The sequence below is a fragment of the Rosa rugosa genome, chromosome 4, assembly GCF_958449725.1.
Source record: "Rosa rugosa chromosome 4, drRosRugo1.1, whole genome shotgun sequence".
Classification (NCBI taxonomy): Eukaryota; Viridiplantae; Streptophyta; class Magnoliopsida; order Rosales; family Rosaceae; genus Rosa; species Rosa rugosa.
This window is the reverse complement of record NC_084823.1, coordinates 44,903,916-44,929,770: the sequence shown is the minus strand read 5'-3', so window position 1 is coordinate 44,929,770 and position 25,855 is coordinate 44,903,916. Positions and strand designations below refer to the sequence as shown.

Sequence of the window (25,855 nt, the reverse complement as noted above, 5' to 3'; positions counted from 1 at the left end):
TTTGATGTCGATGATTTTATTCATCATTTAGAGTTCTTGCTGCTTCATCCAACTTCATTTTTGGATTAATTATAAGATTAGAAATCGTTCGTTAATCATTTCAGACCCAATCTATTTTGTTACTTCTTCTACTTAAAAAAATAAAAAATAAAAAATTTATCATGGCAAGACTTGCACTCATAAAATAAATACTTGAAATGTAAACATATTTGTACAAAAACCCAGAATAGAAACATAGTTGTCCAAGACTCCCATTAGCGTAATATTACAAAAACCAGAACATAAACATAGTTGTCCAAGACTTGCACTCCTAAAATAAGTACTTGAAATGTAATACAGCCATTGGTTGATTTAGCCCCTCACAAACACCAACTGATCACTGACATCCCCAGAAGCTGAGAAAGAAGCACCAATAACCCCAGAAGCTGAGAAAGAAGCACCAATAAGCAAAATTGAGCAAAACAAAAAAGTAGCCAACTCACTGACTCAGTACCTATCTTTTCATACCATTTCAATTGCAGATATTAAGATGTTAAGCCTCAAAGTTGACTAATATCTCTTAAAAGTTTTAATCAATCCGACAAAAACATTGTATACATTGCATCTGATAAAGTTTTTTAGCAACCATCAAGAAAGCCAACTCTATTATATTCAAAGGAAATCAACTGTAGAAAAAGACCAAATTCACTAACCTAGCTTATTCAAATTTTCGTTGGCAGCTACCGTCGCAGCATCCCTTGCAACTTGAGTCTCGGAGTTTATTCGATTCAGACTAGCAGCCATTTGTTCGTTTATATAACTCACCAGATCATGCGTTGCTTGTTCTGTTCGACTCTCGACGGCTGTAGCATTGACCGCTGCTTCTCTCTGTATATCAGAGATTGTTCGTTTACAAAATTAGAAATAGAGAAGTGCATGGAGAGGAATAGGGAATAGAGGTTGAGAAGAGGGTGATGGAGTACCTGAATATACTCCAAAGGGTTGTAGAAGTAGAAGCAAGCCGATCCTCTTGGGAGCTTCATGCCAATTACTGCAGACATCGATCCTTTCACAGTGAAAACCAAGCAGAGAGAGAGACACAGAGAGAAGAAGAGAGGAGAGCTCGGAGACAGACCACACGGCGCTTTCTTTTCTTTTTCTCCTTCTTTCTTCTCTAGGGTTTAATGAATCATCTTTAATGGTTGCAGCAAGTATTATGGTGAAAAGGTGAGGGCGATCAGGCTGCAGCTGACAATATTGCCAGGCTTCCTTGGGAAACATCTCATTCTCGAGACCCGGGTACCAGGTGGCTGTGTTCACTGCAAACGCATGTGGCAGGCTTCTTGACCCATACTCCACTCCAGCCCTGTCAATACTGAGCCATCACCTCTGCTGCAACGTACAGGTTTAAGTCTACTCAATAGTCTCAAGAATTAAGCTTTACATGACCATCAGGAGGTGGCATCCAGCTACTGGACGTAGCACCATGCACGTTACTACTTCCAGGTTGACTCAAGACCTGAGTTTGTACATGTAATTTCATTCCAAACCGCCTCAGGAGGCCGCGGCTGCCCTCTAATTAAATTGCACCGCGTTTCCTTCCTTCCAGTTACTCCAAAACAAAACCACCACAAACCTCAACGAATTCCACGTATGTGGTCGTGGTATTATTTAGGCATTTAAGGGAGAGTATTATTTCAGAAGTGAGGGCGGGCACGTACAAAGTAAAGACTGTCACGCATACGTTAATTATATGTGGTCATCGTTGATCAGGTGGATACACTCGCGGCTAGGCTAGCAAGAGAAACACAACAGTACTGGTTCTCTAGCTGTAGAAATATGATCGGACGACAGAGATCACTTACAAATAATGGGCTAGTTAATGTGTCCGATAGCTAGTTGGAGCATGCGGTGTAGAAACATTACAGTGAAATTTTGAAATACACACTCTACAAATACAGCTTCCAGGTTTCTCATCAACATGAGTTTCCAAATTGTTGTTGGTCACTTTCTTCAATATCCAAATTAAATTGATAGTGGAATTGGCATGTATCTATTATTGCAGTTTGGCCTGGAACAACAAACAAATCCACTCCAAACCACATGCTTTCTGGATGAATCACTGATTGCTGGACTTGGAGCCAGATGTAGCTGCGCCTCTGCTTGCCTTCACATAAGAAACGTAGTCGCTGTGGTGCATTGTATATAATGAGCTCTGGTAGCGGGTCAATCGTATACGCTTCCGAAGTGACTCGGTGATGGTCCCAGTATAGCCTGCTTTCCGCATCAATGAGTCAATTGCTTCTATTTGAGTCCAACCTGAAAACCAAAAGGGCACCAGAATAAGAGACTAAAATTTAGTCAAACATTATGGCTGTAAAACTTTTGGCTTGATGGTCAAGTAAACCTTAAACATAATGAACAAGCCCCTAATGGGACCTAGATGAAATTATTGAAACACAAGATGTTTGCAAGCAGATTTTATCATCGTCTTTCACTTTTTGCTGCAAAACATGGCAGAAATAGTAGGTATATACTTCGGAGTTTGGATTACTGTGGACAAAAACATTAAAACTGGGGAGACAAGTACAAGTGACCCATGAACACCAAATAATTGACCAAGCCTGATCTTAATCTGCAGGTATGACGACTTGGGTTTATAGTAAATAATGGATTTATATATTGCCATGAAAGAGTGGTAGTAGGATCATAGTCCTGATCTTAATAAGCATAGGATGAATTACCTTCATGCGCAGCAACCTCAGGCAAGTATGTTGCATTGCGCCTTGTACCATAGCCCGGATCAGTAAACTCAATGATTATACCATGCTTCCCAACCTGAAACAATTATTCACCGTAACCATTGAGCACAAGCCTTTGAGACTTTCTCCAGTGTATACTAAAAACAACATCTGCATTCTATATAAGAATACAAAGTTAATCTAAATTATCAATCCTGTAGTACTTCATTTAATAATAGATTAGTATGTGAACCAACATAAGCAATCGCTATCACCTAAACTTACTATTATCCATATAATGCCTACTGTTTTGAAAGTGGATAAGAGTGGACGAATTTTTTTTTTTTTCCTCATCTCATCTAATCTAGAGATTTTATTCTCACAATAAATTAAAAAAATAACCAGAGACTTTATTATTACAAAAATTATAATGGCTTACGCTCTACTCTCCCTGCCTCGGGTATATTTTGCACAGCACATTATTAAGATTGGATATCTATTGTTGGGACAAGTAAGAGTAAGCAGATCACTGGTGCATACAGTGAATTACTGCAAATTGCAAGTTACAAACACAGAAGGACCTAACAAACTTCCCATAATGATTAAGTTACTCTCCCTGCCGTTACATTTTGCACTGCAGTATTTGGGATACAAGAGATACTAGGTTATTGGTGCATGCAGTGAATTACTGCAGACAATAAGATAGAAACATAGGATCCTAACATATCCCAATGTGAATAACATACCTCCCAATCAAGGTAGTCGTCAGCAGTTTCATATTCAGTCAAAATGGAAACTGTACATTCCAAATATGGTAATTCCTTAGCTTGTATTGGGGGAAACCTGCGGTCCCTCAAAGCACTGGAGGACATTCCAAACAATAAAAAATCTTTACAGATTGAACAAAAAAAAAGAAGAAGAAAAGAAATCTGATAAGAAGTTCACATTTAACCTCAGATAGAACAGGAGTTAAAACTGGGTAAATGAGCAGGAACTACATGGATCTCCCACACACACACAAAAATAAAATAAAATTAAATTAAATTAAATACCCAGTCAATTCTTTCACTTGATTGTATAGCTGTTTTAACTTACGAACGAATGGTGTTGGCCTATGTCGTACCCACAAGTATAAGTCCTTAATTACATAATTCTATAAATTTCTAGAAGTTGGCAAAAAATTGCATTTTCAGATGTCATCACAACTCTCTTCTCCTTAGACTCTGTTTTAATTTTAACTTCTACTTAATAATCAAAGAACAACAGACTCAACCCAGGCCATATGTTTCTTACAATGAAAATCGTGGGGAAAGAATGTAGAACAAGGTCTTAGAAATATTATTCAGCAATCATCAAATTTCAAATCAATATTCTGTATGTCCAGGGCAGATGCCAGATCTGTTATTGTAAACTTGCTGAGTGGAATTAGAGAAAGATATCTAAATGTAGCTATGACTGCCTAAAAGTAATAAAGTCAGATAAAGAGAACATGAAAACGTATTATCGCATGTACAATTTGCACGCCTGCATGAATCGATACAAAGTACAAGATTCATGATAATACCTGTTTAGAGTATAGTCCTTGAATCCATTAACCAAGCCACGAGGTTCTAGTGTTCCAATACATCCACGCAAACGAGGCTCACTACCATTCACCATTTTCTTCCAAGTAACAAACAATGGACTGCGACAAAGCATTTAATATTAGAACATACTCAAGGTCCTCTTTGGAGATAGAAAACCAATGTGTGTCAACCTTCAGATCAGATATCAACAATTAAGATGCATGTCACCCACTCTCATCTACTCTAACCCACTCTAATAAAGTCCTCGAGTTTGCTTCTCAACCTAAAGTCTCAGTAAAAAATGATATACGCATACAAACAACTTTTGAAATAATTTATAAACCATGAAACAAGACGTTTCAAGAAAACATACGTGAAACAACATTGCTGGTTACTTGTCATACATAGCTCACAAAAGACAATGAATCATATAAATATCAGGAGGATGTCCTAGTTAGGGTAAGAGCAGATGCATCTCACCTCCATATAAGCTGAAGCAATAGTTCCTTAAAAAAATAACTAAATAAGGCACAGAAGGACATAGCGTTGTTGGTAACTGCACCTCTCTTCTAAGGAGGATTAATCTTATGGCCATTCCTCAACAGAGAGAAATCTGATCAGCAACTAATTCAAAACATCAAAAACTCAAGAATAGAGAGAGGATCTCTTTCACCAGAAAGAAACCACATAGTAATCCTTTTTAATGGTAAAACATTTACAGAATAACCACACAAGTCGAACTACATTCTCATAATCAACCCGCCAATGCCAAATGCCAATAAATTTTGTGACGAAATATAATGGAAACATATAAAATGAGTGAGTGGATAAAGGAAGAGAGTACTGTTGGCCATCCTCGAATGCCGGGGGAGGAGCTTCTTCAGTGTTGTAGTGAGCCAGGAGCGTGTCAAAGCAATACACCACCATCTCCTTGCTCGCCGACACCATTTTCAAGTATGATCAGTTCAATTTGACCCCGCTGAGTTGGAATTTTAGAGAATCAAACAACCTTTTTACATACCCAATTTCTGCAATCAGCCAAAGTTTACTAATTGAAGCTGTTTAAACACTTGGAATCAAAATCTAAGTCCAATCTAGCACGTAACCCAAAAAAGTAATCATCTTTAACACGTAATCTCTTTATTGGAAAAAAAAGGTTACCCATTGAAGATCAGAAACTTCAAAAAAGAATGGAATGTAAATTGCTGGTGGGAGCAAAGTGTTGGTTTTTCTATAAGCGTAGAGAGAGAGAGAGAGAGATAGGTACCTGGAGCTTTAGTTTAGTGCTGGAGCTCGGAGACGGTAGGAAGAAGAAGAAGACGCGGCGCTTTCTTTTCTTTCCGGCTTTATTTGATGCTTTGGGCTTATTATATTCTTTTTCTTTTTTCTTTTGGGCCTGATTTTTTCTTTTTTTCTTGATTGGTTAGTGTCTTTTTTTTTCTTTTTTTTTTTAGAATTGATTGGTTAGTGAGTTGTTTATTTTATGTTTTCATCTACTACAGTGCAATCTACCGCAATTATTTTACTGTTTGCATTTCTGGGATTCTTTTTGTTTTGGCAATGACATTCTGGGATTCTACATATAGTGTAGTGATTCTGTACTCGTTAGAGATCGATCGAGTTAAAACTGTTTTGAGTATGAGATTCTTGAAATATCTGTCCATCATTGGACGGCCATGAATCACCAGTTCCCACATCGTTGGAGTTTGAATTTTAGGTCAAGTATTTATTCTTTCAGCTTAAGTGAGAACAATTAAATCGAACTCTTATTTTATTATGAAGAAAAATATGTGAAATTAAATTATCATTACCAAATATTAAAACCCTCACAAATATACATTACGAAAGTTGGGATGTTTCTCATCAGACCATCATAAAATTTAGGAGTATTTTAACTAAATTTTTGAAGCGAAATATGAATGTTGACTTTGATCTTGTGGTGTTGATCAAGACCACCACATGCGTCATTCATGCATGATCATGTTGATGTCGGTTTAAGCTTGGTTGGAAGCATCTCAATCTGATATATAGTGAATGTCTTTGGTATATATGTGGAGATGGTCTGGCCATGTTTGACCTTTGTTACATGGATCATTCTTGATTGCAAACCAAAGCTGGATAGTGTTTAATTTGTAGTGCTTTTGTTCTTATTTGAGAGTTCAAAACTATTTTGAGTATGAGATTCTTGAAAGAGAAGGTTTTCCATCATCGGCCGACCATGAATCACAAGTCGACTACGTACGTCGGAATCTTAACCTCTAGCTAGCTGTGTGTGTGTGCGTTTTTTTTTTTTTTTTTTTTTAAAAAAATTATTATTGAAAGTTAAAATTCTCACAAATATATTATTTTTTGTAATTATCATCAAACGTTAAACATTTAACTATCGTTATTTAATTTTGTAATGTGTTGTCAATGTCTCAAATTCTGAATGATCAAGCAATGCTCAAATTACCCAGCAAATCAAGAGAGCTTGCTTGACATGGACGTACAGAAGGCTTCATTTGACAGTGACTATCAACCTCTCCTTGTTTAGTTCACCATAACTTCCTTCATTTCCTTCTCTTCCTCCATTGGTGATCGGATAAGTCACACTAGGTAGCCTGGAGCCTAAGATATACAAAATAATCTGATTTAGATGTTTTTCACTGCTCAAAGTCGAGTTGTCTGTCAATCTAAACCATTGATCATCAAAATTCGTAGTTATACAAAAGTCTAGTTCATCGATCTTATCAAATATCATTACATATGTAATTTAATTTAGAATGTACAGTAATTCTCACGATTGAAAAATGCAGCAATTATATAAATAAGTACAAAGCTAATATATAGTATATGATGTGTTTACTTCAATGGATTTGCTTGAAATAGATTTTTCTTAGCAACATTGTAGTTCTTATCTTATTATGTGATGATTTTCAGCTGCCGAATGCATAAAAAACACGTTCATATTTTATTTGCTTCTGTTTGGTAAGTAATCAGCACTTTCATATTTTAACCTTATTTGTTTCGTAACTTAGCTAACGATGGAGACTTGCGTGTACATTACACCTCGATTGGAAAAGGTGTGTTGATGATAATTAGGAAATGAAGCCATCCATGATAACGACATGTATAGTGCCAAACATAGGTAAGATTTGATGCATGAAATATATGTAAAACGTGTATCTAAGACGCATAAAGAGAGATACGGTCTAATTTAGGTAAAAAGCTACGGCTGAACAATTTTAGCCAAAAAACTATTTACTTTAATAACAATTCCACTAAAAATATCGAGCATAACATCTAAGACATTTACCGCTTGTTTTGAGGTAACGCATGATCTTATCGAAACTCCACAGTCTGACCACTATTGACCGTTTTATTCATCTTCACAGCATAATCATGTTGATGCCCCATTGATTATTCATGCGATTAAAAACAAGCACAAATCGAGTAAAAAAATCACCAATCAATTCAGACCTCATGCTTCCATATAAATCCTCAATCATATATGCTATTTAAAGCGTCATCATACAGTATCACCTAAAAATCTAAAATCTACCCTACAATAATATCGTGCAAACATTATTTAAGTAAGTCGAAAAGATATCACAATAAATTTTAAGAAAATCTAGCCTTATTTTTATATATAGTATAGATATACCGACCAGAAAAAGAATCAAAAACCCTAATAAGACACAACCAAGGTTTTAAATATCGGTATCGTTGTATATATCGGCACTTTGAAAAAGGGAGATGTCGGAAATATCGGGAATATATCGGGGATACAGGGTAAGAAAATGTCGTTTTTGAAAAAAGTAAATTTATTAGAAATTTAGAACTACATATAAATACATATGAATGTCAACTTCATCTACATCCAAAAAGAGACTCTAGGCGGTTGAAAAGCCGCTCGCTGGTCTACGAAAATGCAATAATCAGAGCAAGACATATGACCCATATAGTGCGAATTGTAGTGATGAACATGATAGTTATAGATCTCGTTAGAGCTGCCGACTGTTTCTCCTATAAGGGGATAATAAGGATGAACCCAACTAGATGACTGATCATATACTTCTACATATTGATTATATCCATAAGCATCATAACCAAATTGATTGTTGCCTTCATGAGATTCATTTGAGATCTCACTGCGCTCTGTGCTTAAACTGATAGAGTCAAAACTTAAGGCAATTGAAGAAACATCAGATGGGGTACTTTGATCATCAGTTGCACCTCTTGTCTACCTCCCATATCATGTCTTCTCTTGAGCACCATGGCCAGCTGTTCTCACTCCGTGGTCTTCATCTTGGGTGGTATGATCAAAATTACCTTCACATGTAAATTGGAATCCTCCATCCACAGAAGATTCTCCATAGTCATATCTTTCACCTCCACCACCTGTTCCGCTTCCACCCTCTCCACCATCATCAGAACTATCTGGAGTTGTTGTACCACCCCACGCATCATCACTATCTGAATTATCTTCTGGGTTTTTAACAACTTCTTCAGATAAGACTTTCTCTACGTTGATTCCAGCATTAGTTGCAGTTTCTACAACTTGTGGAAGAGGTCTTCCAGCTTCATCATCGAGGTGTGCAGGCATAATCCAATCATGAAGTGGATCAATGCCATTATCAAGCGGCTCACTTGCAACATGAAGTAGATCTATATAGTTGTTTTCATTGACCACATTATTCTTTGCCTGTTTATCTCGCAGCCGCAGCTTCATGTTGTAGTAGCAGTATACAAGCTTTTCCAACTTCTGATATGCCAAACGGTTCATTTGCTTGGTATGAACCATCCATTACTACTTTTAAATAATTGGAGCTTTTTTATCATCAGTATTATCACCAATAGAGATTGTCTAGGCAATTAGGCATGAACCAGCTTTCTAAGGCTTCACCATAATTTAAAATCAATAAAAAGAGACAAACATAAGCACCTATCTGCCCCTCTTGTCCGAATGAGTGTAAATAAACAATAGTCACTAGTCAGTAATCAAAGACTATAAGCCCCAAAGGGAAAAAAAAAAAAAAAACAGCCATATTTTTACCTCAAATTTTACAGATATTTCTTCACTTTATCGGGGATATATCGTAAATATCTAATATATCTGGGATATTTGACGATGTCGGAGAAATTTCGCAGAAACGGTGAAAGATAAGATATTTACCCCCCTAAATATATCGGTCCGTCGAAAAAAGGAGACATCGGGGGAGATATCGGATATATCGCAGATATTTAAAACCTTGGACACAACAGCTAGAACAGACCCACCGTGAAATATTGTGGCGAGCTCCCGGGGCAAATTGTGGTTCACCCAAAAACAACAGCTATCATCACCAGTTTACCGAAAGGAGTCAAAATCCATCGACTCATATAACCGACACGTGTCCAGCCGGTGACTTTCGCCGGTCACCGCTCTCTCTCTCACTCCCGGGCAATTTATAAGCCACAAAAAAAAAGACCCTTCTCCAAGAAACGCAAAAACGGGGAGAGATTCATCATCCAATCTTTTTCTCAACAACACAAAAAACTGAAAAAGAATTCCAATCTCTCTCTCTCTCTTTTTTCTCCCAATTCTTCATCATCCAACTCCTTTGCTCCTTCCCCAGGTTTTTTTTATTTTTTTTATTTTGATAATTTGTGGTTGCTGTGACATAAATAAAAGTAGGGGTGTTTGTATATATTTTTAATTTGTGGGTTTTTGAATTTGTAAGCAGAATCTGGGTTGTTCTGTAGCTCAAAGATTTAGATTTTTTTTCTTTCTTTTTGGTGGGTCTTTTGCTGTGTATATTCTGTATATTTAGCTTCTTCTTTCTTTTCTTTTTTTTAACTTTCTGGGGTTGGATTTAGAGTAGCTTTTTGAGCAGTGGGGGTTGTTAATTGGGGGATTTGGGTTGATGGGTCTGATGGGTTATGCTTAGTTTCTGTGTCAAGGGATTTTGGTTTTTATTGTTCTTTGACAATATAGCTGGATTTGGTCAAGAATCATTCCAACTTGCTTTTCACAAGATTGGATTGATATAGGATTAGGCTGAAATTTGACCCTGAGGGTAGTGCTAAATCTTCAGTTGTTGAATTGTGAAACTTTAGCTTGGTTTAGATTTTGTTTTGGGGTCTAAGAATGGTTGAATCATTGGCTTCAACCTCCTTTATTGGGCATAGACCGCTCTTTGCCGGAGCTTTAGTTAAGGATGTCTCCAGCAAGAGGAGGTCTGTGGATATTGTTTGGTTTCCTACAGCAAAATGTCTTGGTAGAAGGGTTATTATGTCTCCTCCTTTGCCGAGGCTGGGAGTTGATCGCTCTAAAAATTCACCGATCAATGCCCTTGCAATGGAGCTTGCGCATGAGACATATTCATTCAAGGAGGATAGCATTCCCCAGAAATGGAATTATCCTGCGGATACAGGGGTAGATCAAACTGGTATAGATCGGAGGCCTGGTTTGTGGCCACCGGAGAATAAAGCAGATATCCCTTCACTACATAACCCCTTGCTTCGGCAAGAACGGATGGGAAGTGGTTGGCTAGTTGCCATATTCGAGTGGGAAGGTGTTCTGATTGAAGACAACCCTGACCTTGAGAAGCAAGCCTGGCTGGCTCTTTGTGAAGAAGAAGGTAAATCTCCTCCCCCAGCTTTCCTTCTTAGAAGAATAGAAGGTATGAAGAATGAGCAGGCGATTTCTGAAGTTCTCTGCTGGTCAAGAGACCCAGCGCAGATGAGAAGAATGGCTGCTCGGAAGGAAGACATTTACCAAGCTTTGCAAGGTGGAATATATAGATTGCGAGCTGGATCAAGAGAGTTTGTGAATGTTTTGATGCATTACAAGATACCGATGGCATTGGTCTCTACACGTCCTAGGAAAACTCTTGAGGCTGCAGTTGGGAACATTGGTATTGAAGAATACTTCAATGTGATGATAGGTGCAGAAGATGTTCAAAGGGGGAAGCCTGATCCTGAAATGTTTGTGTATGCGGCACAGCTTCTCAAATTCATACCTGAGCGGTGCATTGTATTTGGTAACTCAAATCAAACAGTGGAGGCTGCCCATGATGCGCGGATGAAGTGTGTGGCTGTTGCTAGCAAGCATCCTGTATATGAGCTTGCAGCTGCAGACTTGGTGGTTAGGCGCTTGGATGAGCTATCTGTGGTTGATTTGAAAAATCTTGCTGCGGTAGAATCAGCTGAATTTGGTGAAGAGCCAGAGTTGGAACTGGAGGAGGAAGAAGAAGATACATCTCCGTCTACCAGGGTAGCATGTGATGATAATTTCTGGTAACTCCTGTTAAAATGTACAGATCTTTATTCTTCATTTGATTGATGATATAGTTTTATATCAACAATGCTGTGTATAAGAAAAAAAGGAAAGTGACAAAAAAAAGAAAAAAAGAACAAAGCTAAAATATTTCAGGTTGTCTGCATTAGACCACCTTGATGTTAGCATCTCTGTATTTGCTGTAAAATATAATATATGTTTACAACTTCAAATATCTACGTTGTGTTCTGCCTCTGCTTCTTAATTATCTTTGGTATTGAGATTGACTTCTGTTATCTTTTAAAAGATCCCTTCTGTGCTTGATTTGGTTTAGTTGAAGCAACTCTATGTGATATTGGCTTCTAGTTATATTGAGATGCCAATATAGAGGAAGATAATTGCAGGGTGTATGGACATAGAGTCTGTAAAGAGTATCTTCATTTTTACAAATGCTTGGTTCCTGAGTAAATTAAAAGATATAAAGTATTGTTGGTTATTTGTCAATTCTCTTTGCAATATCTGTTGGTTTTGAATCAGTTATATATGACGATGTCATTGATTACTGCCAATGAACTCTATAATCACTTATTGGCTTACTATTGCTGGTGCTTTTCTATGTCATAAAACCACAGATTCCCAGAGTTCCTCTGAGTTATCGTGTTCCCCTATCTCTACAGTAATCTTTCCCTCTATTTATTGATAAACGGCAAAGCAGCAATACTTGAGCTACAATTTATGAACTCATTTTCCTGGTTTTGTCAATTGGGATTAATGAGCAGCCGTTAGAATGTAGCTTCAAATTGTTCATTCTAGTCTTACAGCTCAAACATGGTTTAACCCTCTTGACGGGTCGATGGCAATTGCTTCATTCCTGAAGAGGCTAAGCTTTTCAAGAATGGACTGGTTGCTGGTTACCAATATTGTTAGGCCTGCGTTCCAATCAGATAGTCAAGACATGTACCCTGACCTAGATTAGGCTCCCCATTAAGGTTCCAAGTGGTGGAGATCAGTGCAGCATTATTGTATTTTAGGGCCTTAGGGGCCTTGATTTGGAATTCATATGGGGCCTCGGCTAGATCATATCAGCTCCCATTGAACTTTGAACTTAGATTACTTTTATAGCAGAAACGAGACACAAGTTAATTACTTTTTGTTTGTTTAAAACTTAGATTATATTGAGAAAGAGAAAATAAAAAAAAGAGTAACGTGAACCAAAACTTCTATGAGATCAGAAAAAGTCATATAGATTAAAAAGTATGTCATCGACAAAAAAAATATAGATTTAACACATTGAGAAATCACCAAAGAAGTTTAACACATAAAAGATGTACCAACAAAAAATGTTTAGCTTTGATTCTTTCAATGCTTTCTTCTTTGCTTACGGTTATAACTTGCTATACCTCTTATTACTGGCTACTTCTACACCTTTCGGTCCTTTCTCTTGCCAAGGACAAACGTATTCAACTTTTAATTCAATCCAAGATAAAAGTTTCTCAAAATAAGACAAGAGAACGGGGTTGATCTCTTCAAGTGTTCCTCAACCATGTCATACCAGGAGTTACTAATTACTTGATGAGTATATGAACATCTCTCGAATCTTTTTTTTATATATATTTTTTATCTAATTGGTAATATGGTACAAATTTGCTTTACAAATATGGAGCACATTGGCATAGTCTCTCATTCGTAAGTGGGAGGTTGTGAGTTCGACTCACGAAAGACTAGTTGTAGCATTTGAGTTGTTTATCTGATAAAAAAAAAATGTGGAGCACATTGAGGATGAAAAATCCGGTTTTCTTTTTGGTTTCCTAAGATTTGTTTTGGTCCAATGGCATCCTGCTGAAGATACTGAACCGGTCCTTAATTTGTTTCTGCATTCAGCTATGTGACTCATTCCTCTCATATTTCACATCTTCCTTACTCCCGTTTAGGGGCGGAGCCAGAAATTTTTTTCAGGTAAGGCAAGACAATGGCAGGAGGGGAAGAGAGGAAAATTAGAGGGAAGCTATAGATTCTGGAGGCAATTATGAAGATTTTGCCATGTTTTTGCCCAATTTCTTCCATTTTCACATACCTTGCCTACACTAAATCAGTGTAAACTCAAAAACCCAGTCTAGGCAAGTGCCTAATCTGGGCTCTATGTGAATCCGCCCCTGCTCCCGTTTGTGAGATTTGAGAGACTTAAATGCAGAAGACTTATTATGTGCGTCTCATGCGTCATTGCTTTCTCTTCCTTGCTTTAGTTTCTGATATTTGAGAGAGTTGATGCAGAAAGCATGTAAGGATGTGGACTTGGTGTTTAGCTGCAAACAATTTGAATTGAATCACATGATTGGATTCAGGCAACAAATGGAGCTGTATTCGGTGCCTAAAGCTCTGCATGACTCATCAATCCAGCTCGAAAGAGACAACCGCACTAGCTCCTAATTTGTGTTTGTTCTTAAGGAGTCGCAACTGTTTTCGAAATATAGTGAGGACTGAGGAGGATTCAAATTTTGGATTAAATGGGAACGAAGTAGCAAATTATAAGTTGCCCAATCTATTTTACTCATGAGTCCTAACTAAGGAAATTTAATGTCTGAAATTTCTACAATATCGTAAATCATAACAACATCAATGTATAAGATATGGACAACCTTATGAAAAAAAAAAAATATATATATATATTATCAAACTTCACAATTCATAAACATTTGATATCGATATATATAGTTCAATTCAATAAACACGATATCACATCGATCGAAAATATGATCCATACTCACTAGAAACAAACCCCTCTCCAGTCGGCTGCTCCGCCACCGCCGTCTCCCCCACAATATATAGTCAAGAAAAGCGACAAGTCAGTCACGTTACCAAATGATACGTAAGCCGTGACTACAAACAGTTGTTTAATCAATAACACTGTATCAAAGACCATATATAATAATAGTTCTGGGTTGAGTGACATGCATCCCTATGATACCACATGAGTCATGAGAAAAACAAAGTACATTGAATTGAAAAACATAGACCATGTACTAGGTTTAACTATTTCTTTATGTTGTGAATTAGTGGGTGAGTTTATAATCCAAGATGATTTTTTTTTTTTTTTTGAACCAAACATCAATTTCATTCGTACTCAAACCAGAATGGCACGGATACATACCTTCCCTTACCATACCAAGGACAAGTTTAGGACGTGGTATGCTAGCACCACTCATTAGACAACCAGTGCTCACTTATTCAAAAGCGAGCCTAAGAACTATGAAAACTAGTGCATAGTAATTAGGCAAAGTCTAGAAAGAAAATAACAAAAATTAAATTTGCTCCTTGCCCTTAACAGTTGGGCTAGGAGGTTGGGAAAGATAAGCAAAACAAGTCTCTTGCTCCCTAGAGACAATCCTCATGGATCCCAAATGCGAAAACTCATAGAGGTAGAGCTCATTTGTTTGGATCCTTTTGACTGCAGCACACACGATTTCCCTAGTTGGAATATGACCAAAGTTTGCAATGCATTTGATCTAGGCACCCATCTGTCCAGCCTATTCGCTTGCTGACCGCCTTCTGCCTCCGCGCTAAGGATAGTCCAGCCTCATGCCGCTGCACCATGGAAAACCCCTTCTGTCGCCGTACCCTGGAGAGGTTCGTGGATCTGCCATGGTGAACGTACCTTCACTCCTGCAGATCGGATTGCATTAGCATCAGAACAAGCTCGGAGCACCCAAGGCCCTGCCTTAATAGGTGATCGGTGCAAAGAGATTCCAGCCACCACCGGATATAGCTTCATGGTACTGCCATTGCAGACAGGATTGCACCTCCCATTGCCACTAATCTCTAGGCCCATCTCCGTTGTTCCCTGAGTCATGATCAAACAAGCTGCATTCGTCTGACCCAACCAGTTCGACCCAAATATTGCCGACAAATTCAGTTCCTCACCGACCTTGACCCCCTCACCGGCCTTGAGTCGCTTTCGACCTGGTCGTATCCCAACCATATCTACTCCTAATAGCCAATTCGAGAGACCAGCCTCGATCATCCCACTCTCAATTCCAAGTTTACTTCGGTGAGTCTCCATAGAGAGACAAACCGAATGAAAATTCGTCGCATAAAGATGACGTTGGATTGCCGCAAGAAGACAGCGAGAGACAGAGAAAGGTCTGCTTGGTGTTGGTGTCGTACACCATTGATAGAGTTCCCAGCCATGATGGCTAGGGTTTACCAAAGATAGGGACAGGCGGAGAGCCATTTACCAATGACCAAGATGATCATGTATCTATCATGGGTTTATATTATATAAAAGCATATAAATAGCGATGAAACTAAAACTAAAAGACCTAACTAGCAGCCATGCATGAAAAGGAACTATTTGGCTTGTATCATATTGACCATAATTTTCTAAAGCAGAATGAGAATTCATATTTGAATTTCTACCAACCATTTTGTATGATTAGTTTGGGGTATTTTCCTTTAAATAAAAGAGATCCCAAAAATGTGAGAAATTGAAACATTGTTTAAATTACATAGAGGACGAACAACTCTTTAAAGATGAAAAAGACTTCTAATACTTGTGTAATATATAAAGATTTAATAAGAATGTCGTTACGTCTCTTAATTGTCTTAAACAACAAGCAAGGAGATTTGAAGTCATTGAGACTACACTAAATCTTCTTCAAGCCAAATGAGTTATTTTATCTAATCCCATTTGTGTGGCTAATTGATAAGCAACCACCAATAAGACCTGGGTTTGTTTATGATACATTAAATAGATATGTTCAATATGTATGTATATTGGCTAGCTTCATGTATTTTTAAGACTAGTTTGGCTAGATCTTGAGTTAGTCTATGTTGCAGGAAAGGAAATTTGATCAAGATCGATACATTAATATATATATATATATATATATATATATATATATATATATATATATATATATATATACAGATTTTATCCAGAGCGGAGCTCCACTTTGAAATTAACGTGTGAAGTTTTAGTTTTGGGTCACTTTTCAGTCGCATATCCACATCTTGACCGTTCAGTTTTTAGGTACTAGTGTATAGATCATCTCTGCAAATTTTCAGCCAAATTGATGATCGTTAAGGTATCTAACTCGCTTAAACCAATGGATGGACTGAATCTGTCAACCTGAACCGTACTAACTTTAAGGCAGTTATCAATGCCTTAACGATCATCAATTTGGTTGAAAATTTGCAGAGATGATCTATACACTAGTACCTAAAAACTGAACGGTCGAGATGTGGATATGCGACCGAAAAGTGACCCAAAACTCGAACTTCACACGATTAATTTCAAAGCGGAGCTCCGCTCTGGATAGGATCTGTATATATATATATATATCATAAAACTTTTCATAATTTTTTACGGATACACACATGTAAGGCATGAGTCATGTATATGTTAAAGATATATTATGCCCTAATGGGCGTCCACTTGTGTAAACTAGCATTAGGGACTGGTTCAGTGCAAAAGCCAACGTGATTTGATGATTGAGATTCCAATACCACACACATGATAATGGTAAAGAAGAATATATGATGGCCCCGTGCCGTCGTCAACAACCTCACAAGTCATAATCACAAGGCTTTTTTCTTTGTAATTGACTGCAAACCTACTCATGTCCATTGGATGGTCCGAATCTGGAAAGAGAGTGGAAAAGATTATGAAAAATAAGAGACACCCAAAAGATTACGTGCACTGTTTTGAGGAGAGAAACAAATCATTGCTTTATTTTGGGTGATTTTATTTAACATATATAAGTATAAACAGTATGAATTATAAAATAGGAAAGCCTAAAGGTAGACGACCACAGGTCAAGTGGAGGCACCCACCAACTGGAAGAATGAAGATTAACGTGGATGAGAGCTACAGACCTGATTTTGGTGATGGTGGAATTGGGGTTGTTATTCGGGATGAGCACGGTATGTGTCAAGCAGTTATGGCGCGTTATTTTCCTCATGTTTTCTCTGTTTTTCATATGGAGGCAGAGGCATGTAGGGCTGGCCTCCTTTTGGCAATCCACCAAGGGTGGGAGGATTTAGAACTTGAAAGTGATTGCTCACTGATGGTTGTTGCGTTGAACACGAATGTGGAGGACCGATCTGAAGTTGGGCGTATTATCGATGATTGTAAGTCATATTTGACATTTTTTCACTCACCTCAGATTTGTCATGTCTTCCTTGAAGCAAACGGTGCAGCTCATAGATTAGCTCACCTTGCTAGTTTAAATTATCTTAATGATGTATGGCTAGAGGAAAGTCCTGCTATTATTCAAGATGTACTCTATGAGGACAATTGTAACTATAATCGAGGTCAAGGCCTTATGTCCCCCTCGAGGTATGATTCTATTTTAATGCAATAAGTCAGGCGTGGGGATGAGTCTCCCAGCTTGGCTGGGTTCCAAACCCCTTCGAAAAAAAAAAAAAAAAAATTCGACACGAGTTGGAAATTAAGAGAATTTTGAGAAGTAATTTAAATATTGGGTAAATGGGGATTATTGCAGATTTATGAAGTTATTTTTAGCCTTTTAGGTCAGCAAATTACATTCTAGAAGGAGTTTTTATCACTAACAGTGTCTAAACTTTTTTTACACCGGACAAAATAATATCAAACTTTCGAAAGTGATCAAAATGATACCTAAATTTTTAAAAACAATTCAACTTGATACCTCAGCTTATTTTCTGTCATTTCTCTGTTAAAATTGATCACGTGCGGTACATGTGAGGTGTTTTGTGGGGTTATAATAGTACATTCACACCAAAACTAGCTTTTAATAGTCGAGCAATCACAAGTAAAGAAGAATTAAGCTTGGATAGTTAGGCTGTAGATGACTAGATGCAATATGCAGATTACAAAACAATGAGGAAGAACGAGAACAGAAAAAGAGAAAGAGAAAGAATTAGAGGATAATATTGTTATTTCTAACTAAAAATTGAGTAAAAGATTGTATATACTTTTAGTTTTAAAGGAGATGTGACGGAAAATGGACAGAGGTATGAAGTTGATCAATTTTTATAAGTCTAGGTACATTTTTTATCACTTTTGAAAGTTGGTTATCATTTAGTCCGGTACAAGAAAATTTTGACCCTAGTGGTGATAAAAACCCTTCTAGAAGAATTGATTTTGAATACCTACACTAACACAAGATAATTTTAGATTGAATTCTTGAGTTTGATATAGAGTCTGATTTCCATCCTTGTATCTGTTGGTGTTAGTAAAGGTAGGGGCTTTAGTGAACAAAGTGGGGATTTGGATTAGAATTAGGTTAGCTACTAGCTAGCGGTTTGATTCATTTCGATCATAGTCTATACAATACTGAAAAAACACGTACATGTAGTATTCAGACAATTTCATCTAATAGTTCATTGAAGAGTTTTGGGAAAGTAATTTCAATTAATTAATTAATTAGTTTTTAAATAATAATTTATATTATTTTTTTGGTTCAATTATATGTGAAATACGAAGACAAAAGACATAAAATATTGTGCACAATATTTTTGGATTCGAAAATACGAGATTGAGTTCATTTTAAAAATAAAAAATACACAAATATTTGAGAAAAATACATTAGAATATGTACTATTCACAAAGTGGAATTCTAAAGCATGTTTTAACAAGTTTTACTATGAATTAGAGGCAATCTCTCTGACCTAGCTCTGCTAGGGTTTACTCGACGACTTCCGTCCTCGAAAAATTTCTTCATCATGGCTCTTGGTGTTGCAACTGTGGCTAGGAGAGCGGGGATCTTCTCCTTTATCTTTTCTGGTTGGCCTGAGGACCGCGGCGGCGGAGGTTTCCTTCATTGTGTTGTCCTGAATTTTGGGTTCTGTTTGTTACTCGGTTTCAGTGCTGCTCTGATCTCTGGCTGGGGTGTTTTGCCTCCGGTGCCGATCCAGGCGGGATCTTCTCTGGAGGTTGGTGTGATGATAGATTGGTGTGTTTTTGATTCGGGTTCGGGTCAAAAGATTTTAGCGGCAAAGTCTGTATCCTTGGCGTCGGGCTTGGGATTGGGATCGTCTCTTGAGCACCGGATCGGGATCGGCTCCGGCTTTCGGCCTTGGACTCGGGAGTGGTTTCTGTCCTTGAAGGTTGGTATTGTTTGGACCCAAAATGAGCATTTTGGCTTGACAAGGCACGTCTTGGAGAAATTGAGCCAATGTCAGTGGCTCAAGCTATATATTGTCGACAAGTTCGAAATATATATATATTTAGAGGCTAAATAAAGCCTACTATGGAAGCATGAAAAGTCAACTATAACACATTTTCCTACTTCGGTTAGGAGAAACCGAGCTAAACAAGGAAGGAGGGGTGGCAGACTGACCAAATGAACTCGAAATGAGCTGAAACTCTGCAGATCCATTCTAGACAGCCCAAGAATCATTTCTTATGAAGAGTTCCAGAGCTAGCTTTGAGTGGAAGGCCTTCAAATAATCAGTCCAATTTTCTGCAGAAGCAAAACTGGAAAACTGGACCTGTAAGAGGTCCAGCAGCATTTCCGGCCCAACCACATGGAAATAAATTCTGAAATTTTACCACAATAATCTACATTCATGGTGGATCATTTCATATGAAGAAATCGAAGGTTGAATCTGAGTTCTTAGTGGAGATAAAAATGGAAGGATAAGGGAGCAGAAAATGACTTAAACCTAACAAATTCCATTAAGTGTTTAAGTATTCAAACCTAACATTCCATTAAGTGTTTAAGTGCTCAAACCTAACCCATTATGATTTGTTTAAGGCCAAATAGTGTTGCTTGGTAGCCTATATATAGAGGCTACAACAAGTAACAAAAGAAAACCAATTCATTCATCAACAACATCTCTAAGATGATCTAAGTTCTCTCTAGAGCAACCTCTCTAAGAGCAACTCCTCTCCTTCTCTTTCTCTTACCGGTGATCACACTCCTAGTCCTAGTCTTCTCAGAAGCCAATTTTCAGTGCCACCAAACCCTCTGTCAACGTGCTTCGGTCCTAGTCTCCTCGGGAGCCGACGGTAGTGCCGCGACTAAACAACAACACAATTCAACAACATCTCTAAGATGATCTAAGTTCTCTCTAGAGCAACCTCTCTAAGAGCAACTCCTCTCCTTCTCTTTCTCTTATCGGTGATCACACTCCTAGTCCTAGTCTTCTCAGAAGCCGATTTTCAGTGCCACCAAACCCTCTGTAAAAGTGCTTCGGTTCTAGTCTCCTCGGGAGCCGATTGTAGTACCACGACCAAAGACCAACGAATTCATTCAACAAACATCTCTAAGATGATCTAAGTTCTCTCTAGAGCAAACCTCTCTAAGAGCAACTCCTTTCCTTATCTTTCTCTTATAGGTGATCACACTCTAAGTCCTAGTCTCCTCAGGAGCCGACTATCAGTGCCACCAAACCCTCTGTCAACGTACTTCGATCCTAGTCTCCTCGGGAGCCGACGGTAGTGCCGCGACCACAACGGTTACAGAACCAGCCAAGCAAGGGTAACTCCCTAGCAACCCAGCCAAGCTAAAGTCACGCTTTAGCAAGTTCTCTCTACTTCCCAGTGGTTCTCGCTCTGCTCGATCTACAACATCGAGTATCGATTGTGATTTTCAAGAAGCTCAGCAAAAGTCCTCACGACGAGGCACAAAGAATCCCACGACGAGGTTGGTGCTCTCCTCGTCTACAATCGCTTGAAAGAAGTCAGGTCAAGGGACACCCCCGACGACCGCACCCGAACGGTGCTGGCACGCCCGCGCAGAAAAGAGACTGTTGACCAGCTGCAGCAAAATTGGAGCCAAACATTTTGGCACGCCCAGTGGGACAAAACTAGAGTCTTTTTTGCGTCCATCGATCGTTGGGAAGCTATGGGAAAATCTTTGTCAAAAGAAATTTCTAAAGTAATGCTTGTCTTGATCTTTCCAAGGAAGAAGTGTCTACGAACTTTGCTCTAGACTCGCAGATAGACAAGATGGGCAATGCTGCCGTCACCTGTGATTCTGCTTTTGATGACAAGTTTGTTCCTCTCCCCATCCCAGAAGATGCAAGCTGGAAAGAAGAGATGGACATCCGAAGGATTAATACTGATAGGCATTGGGAGATGCTGACCAAATCGCGTGCGAAGACGGACCAACTTTTTCAACAGACGGAACAACTTATTCAGCGGAACGAGCAGAATGCTCGGGAAGCTATCGAACGGATGGAGCAGAGCGCTCGAGAGTTTACCCAGTGGATGGAGCAAAGTGCTCGAGAAGCTAGAGAGCAATTCCAGAAGCCTTTTTGGAACAGCAATAAACAAGCTGCTCAACATGCCGTGAACACCACGACAGAGTCCGCGACCATGCACAAGAATGACGCCAATCTGACTGCAACTCATGTGGATTCGCAACATGGGGAGGTTGACGCCATCAACACAAAGCAAGAGAGCTCCTTGAAAAGTCAAGAAGCGGCGCGCGAAGATGTTGTTACCAAAATTGAATTGCCTATAAGAGGCGATCAATTTAAAAGCAAAAACCTTCCTCTCGACCAGCCCGTCGCAGAAGAAGAAAGTAGCTTGCCCATTGTTGAATCACAGCCTTACATAGAGGCTGCTCATGGAGAAGACGGTCCACAAGAATGTTTTTCTGACAATGAAATTGTCTCAGAACAGATAGCTGATTTCTCCACTGATCAAGCCAAATACGTGGCTACTGATCAGATGCATGGGGGGCAAGATATGGCCCATGATCATCCCTTTGATCAAAAGAAGCAAGTTCATGATCATTTTAATTGTGACTCTGCTACACGTCACACCATGTTATGTGGCCAGCAAGTGGTCGTCTATAATGGCCAATCTGTGGCTAATCCTGAAGACACCATGTTCTATGACATGGTAGTTGGCGACAAAGCCGATCTTGGGACACCGTCATCTCTCGAATTGCAAATGAAGATCATGCCTCGTCAACCAACAAAGATACTTGGGGGGCAAGATTACCCCTCTCATGAGCCAAAAAATTCCTTCAAATTCTTCAACGAGAAGTATCTTTGTTCTTTTCCTATAAGCTCTCACAGGAGGGATTTTTACCCTACAAATTTTGATACATCGGAGCGTGGAATGAAGCATAGATGGCCTCCCCCATGGTCTTCTGGAGGTTAGCTAAACATAGTGCTGCTAACTTCTTTCTTTGTTTTAAATTTCCTGTCAATTTTCAGTTTTCACTTTTATTTTCGTCATTTGTGAATCATAACGGAATAGGTGAAGTCTCTTTTGTTAATATTGGCCTAAACTCCTTATTGGTGCCTAGTTCAGGTCCCTTAAGGTTAAGGGAGGCTTTTATTAACACTTGTTGAACTGTCTTCACACTTATGACCTTTCTCATCTTAGTAAGTATAGCCTATGTGAAATGGTGTCTAGAAAGGGGACAACGTTCATGACAGGTTCTTGAATCCAGAAGTGCGTGCAAATGGGCCTAAACCACTATGTGGGAGTAGCTCATGCCAAAATGGATTCTGCCTCTCTTGTTCGCCCTCCCCTACCTGGCCATTTCAGTAAGGTTGCCCAAAGGATTTGAAAGAAAATTTGTGTCTAGGCGACTATACTTGGGCCGCATGTCTAAACCTTGATTCACATTGTCTTATTGAATTCAGTTACTTATCAAAACAAAAAAAAAATACAAAAAGAGTTTCAAATTTGTGCGGAGGATGCAAAAAAAAAAAAAAAAGTTGTGTTCTTGCCTAAACAGTGGCTTGAACTTTCTGATATACTTAGAGGGCATTGGTTTTGGAGTGGGCACATATACAAGAGGCATTTAATTTGCCTAGTATGGTATCAGCAGTAATTTCAATCAAGCCAATACAAGTGGCTTTGGAGCAACAACATTATAAGAGTAGTGCTGATTCAAGACCTCTTCAGTCAAGACGAAGACCTTTGACTTCGAGGTCTGCGGGGCAATGTTTGGACCCAAAATGAGCATTTTGGCTTGACAAGGCACGTCTTGGAGAAATTGAGCCAATGTCAGTGGCTCAAGCTATATATTGTCGACAAGTTCGAAATATATATATATTTAGAGGCTAAATAAAGCCTACTATGGAAGTATGAAAAGTCAACTATAACACATTTTCCTACTTCGGTTAGGAGAAACCGAGCTAAACAAGGAAGGAGGGGTGGCAGACTGACCAAATGAACTCGAAATGAGCTGAAACTCTGCAGATCCATTCTAGACAGCCCAAGAATCATTTCTTATGAAGAGTTCCAGAGCTAGCTTTGAGTGGAAGGCCTTCAAATAATCAGTCCAATTTTCTGCAGAAGCAAAACTGGAAAACTGGACCTGTAAGAGGTCCAGCAGCATTTCCGTCCCAACCACATGAAAATAAATTCTGAAATTTTACCACAATAATCTACATTCATGGTGGATCATTTCATATGAAGAAATCGAAGGTTGAATCTGAGTTCTTAGTGGAGATAAAAATGGAAGGATAAGGGAGCAGAAAATGACTTAAACCTAACAAATTCCATTAAGTGTTTAAGTATTCAAACCTAACATTCCATTAAGTGTTTAAGTGCTCAAACCTAACCCATTATGATTTGTTTAAGGCCAAATAGTGTTGCTTGGTAGCCTATATATAGAGGCTACAACAAGTAACAAAAGAAAACCAATTCATTCATCAACATCTCTAAGATGATCTAAGTTCTCTCTAGAGCAACCTCTCTAAGAGCAACTCCTCTCCTTCTCTTTCTCTTACTGGTGATCACACTCCTAGTCCTAGTCTTCTCAGAAGCCAATTTTCAGTGCCACCAAACCCTTTGTCAACGTGCTTCGGTCCTAGTCTCCTCAGGAGCCGACGGTAGTGCCGCGACCAAACAACAACACAATTCAACAACATCTCTAAGATGATCTAAGTTCTCTCTAGAGCAACCTCTCTAAGAGCAACTCCTCTCCTTCTCTTTCTCTTATCGGTGATCACACTCCTAGTCCTAGTCTTCTCAGAAGCCGACTTTCAGTGCCACCAAACCCTCTGTCAACGTGCTTCGGTTCTAGTCTCCTCGGGAGCCGACGGTAGTGCCGCGACCACAACGGTTACAGAACCAGCCAAGCAAGGGTAACTCCCTAGCAACCCAGCCAAGCTAAAGTCACGCTTTAGCAAGATCTCAATACTTCCCGGTGATTTCGCTCTGCTCAATCTGCAATATTGAGTATCGACTTGTGAACAAGAAGAAACTTCAGCAAAGTCCTCACCACGAGGCACAAAGAATCCCACGACGAGGTTGGTGCTCTCCTCGTCTACAATCGCTTGATAGAAGTTAGGTCAAGGGACACCCCCGACGACCGCACCCGAACGGTGCTGGCACGCCCACGCAAGAAAAGAGACTGTTGACCAGCTGAAGAAAAACTGGAGCCAAACAGGTATGTTGGGGTTGGGATCGGGATCAGTCGGGATTGGCTCCGCTTGTCGAATTCGATTTCATGATTGCGTCCTGCTCTTGAGCGTAGGTGGTGGAAGTGATGCTTTGATTTGACATTCTAGGAATGATGTTGTGGGCTGGTCTTGGCTTTCTAAGGTGGTCGCCGGCATGGCCAATAGAGGCGTCAGTGGTGGCTGCGCGGTGGAGCAGTCGAGTGCTAGGGTTTCTGAAACATCGGACTGTTGGGCTCCATCTTGGTTATTGGGCTTGGATTGGACTGGGCTGTTTTGGGTGCTAAAGGCCTTTAGGGCCTCTTGGCTTTTTGTTTAAATTTCATTTGGGTCGCAAGATCTAGGTACTTGGTCTCTACTTCTGAGTTTATAGGTTTTGTTAGAATAAAGGTGCTTAATTGTCCTAAAAAGGGTGTACCCGGGAGTGCGAGGTTCTATTTTTCTTAGAATAGGTCTTTTGTATGTCATAAAGGACGGCTCTTTCTGTCGGCCCCTCTGGGGTGTGTCGTTTCTGGTACTGCTTGCGGAATTATAAATTTGACTGACCTCATTCGATTATAAAAAAAAGGTACTATTCACAGCATTAAATAGGAAACCCATAACTAATTGTGCTTCAAATATAATAACAACAACAGAAAATTTTAAACAAAGTTCTTATCGATCAAAAGAACGTGTGTGGTTTTAGTTTAGTTTTTTTTTAATTTTAAAATTAGTGCGTAACGGCTGTAAGCTACTATGAAATAGATGTTATCTGTTGGATTAATTATGATCTTCTTGAGATTCAAATTGACATAACTGTAATGCTTCAGAAACGTGTATTTTTAGTGTGTGTAATACCTTAACCGTGAATGATCCTAATCCAACAGCCTTGAATGAAAAACACTTAATGGAAAACAATAATCTTTATCCATAATTGCCTATCCTAATCAAATCTTGGTATTTATTTTCTTGGGTTTGAGTCGACATGAGAGAGTGAC

General features: G+C 38.9%; 3 protein-coding genes across 5 annotated transcripts; 1 reads left to right on the top strand and 2 right to left on the bottom strand.

Moving 5' to 3' along the window:
* Nucleotides 1-155: 155 nt before the first annotated feature.
* Nucleotides 156-1,550, bottom strand: LOC133745821 (uncharacterized). The gene is made up of 3 exons (XM_062173957.1): nucleotides 963-1,550; nucleotides 699-867; nucleotides 156-427 (listed from the first exon to the last, which is right to left on the bottom strand). The coding sequence occupies exons 1-3, from the start codon at nucleotides 1,038-1,040 to the stop codon at nucleotides 360-362; spliced, it is 315 nt and encodes a 104-aa protein (XP_062029941.1). The 5' UTR covers nucleotides 1,041-1,550; the 3' UTR covers nucleotides 156-359.
* Nucleotides 1,551-1,697: 147 nt separating this feature from the next.
* On the bottom strand, nucleotides 1,698-5,708 carry LOC133745820 (uncharacterized protein At2g38710). Of its 3 annotated transcripts, none has more exons than XM_062173953.1 (6): nucleotides 5,553-5,708; nucleotides 5,130-5,313; nucleotides 4,285-4,404; nucleotides 3,467-3,581; nucleotides 2,724-2,817; nucleotides 1,698-2,298 (listed from the first exon to the last, which is right to left on the bottom strand). In XM_062173953.1, exons 2-6 carry the CDS (start codon nucleotides 5,231-5,233, stop codon nucleotides 2,099-2,101), a joined length of 633 nt encoding a protein of 210 aa, XP_062029937.1. In that variant the 5' UTR covers nucleotides 5,234-5,313; nucleotides 5,553-5,708; the 3' UTR covers nucleotides 1,698-2,098. The 3 variants fall into 3 exon arrangements, with proteins under 3 accessions (XP_062029937.1, XP_062029938.1, XP_062029939.1); XM_062173954.1 differs by having other exon boundaries at nucleotides 5,130-5,264; nucleotides 5,553-5,684; XM_062173955.1 differs by having other exon boundaries at nucleotides 5,130-5,294; nucleotides 5,553-5,656.
* A 4,012-nt stretch (nucleotides 5,709-9,720) lies between these two features.
* On the top strand, nucleotides 9,721-11,760 carry LOC133743756 (5-amino-6-(5-phospho-D-ribitylamino)uracil phosphatase, chloroplastic). Its single transcript, XM_062171787.1, has one exon. It carries the CDS (start codon nucleotides 10,395-10,397, stop codon nucleotides 11,547-11,549), a length of 1,155 nt encoding a protein of 384 aa, XP_062027771.1. The 5' UTR covers nucleotides 9,721-10,394; the 3' UTR covers nucleotides 11,550-11,760.
* Nucleotides 11,761-25,855: the final 14,095 nt, after the last annotated feature.

What these genes read in the sequence shown, in the direction of transcription:
- LOC133745821 (XM_062173957.1), bottom strand. Translation starts at nt 1,040, where the DNA reads ATGTCTGCAGTAATTGGCATGAAGCTCCCAAGAGGATCGGCTTGCTTC. An exon ending in ACCCTTTGGAGTATATTCAG is followed by an intron (nt 868 to 962) that starts GTACTCCATCAC and finishes TCTGATATACAG; the next exon opens with AGAGAAGCAGCGGTCAATGC. An exon ending in TGCCAACGAAAATTTGAATA is followed by an intron (nt 428 to 698) that starts AGCTAGGTTAGT and finishes TGCTTCTTTCTC; the next exon opens with AGCTTCTGGGGTTATTGGTG.
- LOC133745820 (XM_062173953.1), bottom strand. Translation starts at nt 5,233, where the DNA reads ATGGTGTCGGCGAGCAAGGAGATGGTGGTGTATTGCTTTGACACGCTC. An exon ending in AAGGACTATACTCTAAACAG is followed by an intron (nt 3,582 to 4,284) that starts GTATTATCATGA and finishes AATGTCCTCCAG; the next exon opens with TGCTTTGAGGGACCGCAGGT. An exon ending in ACGACTACCTTGATTGGGAG is followed by an intron (nt 2,818 to 3,466) that starts GTATGTTATTCA and finishes TAATTGTTTCAG; the next exon opens with GTTGGGAAGCATGGTATAAT.
- LOC133743756 (XM_062171787.1), top strand. Translation starts at nt 10,395, where the DNA reads ATGGTTGAATCATTGGCTTCAACCTCCTTTATTGGGCATAGACCGCTC.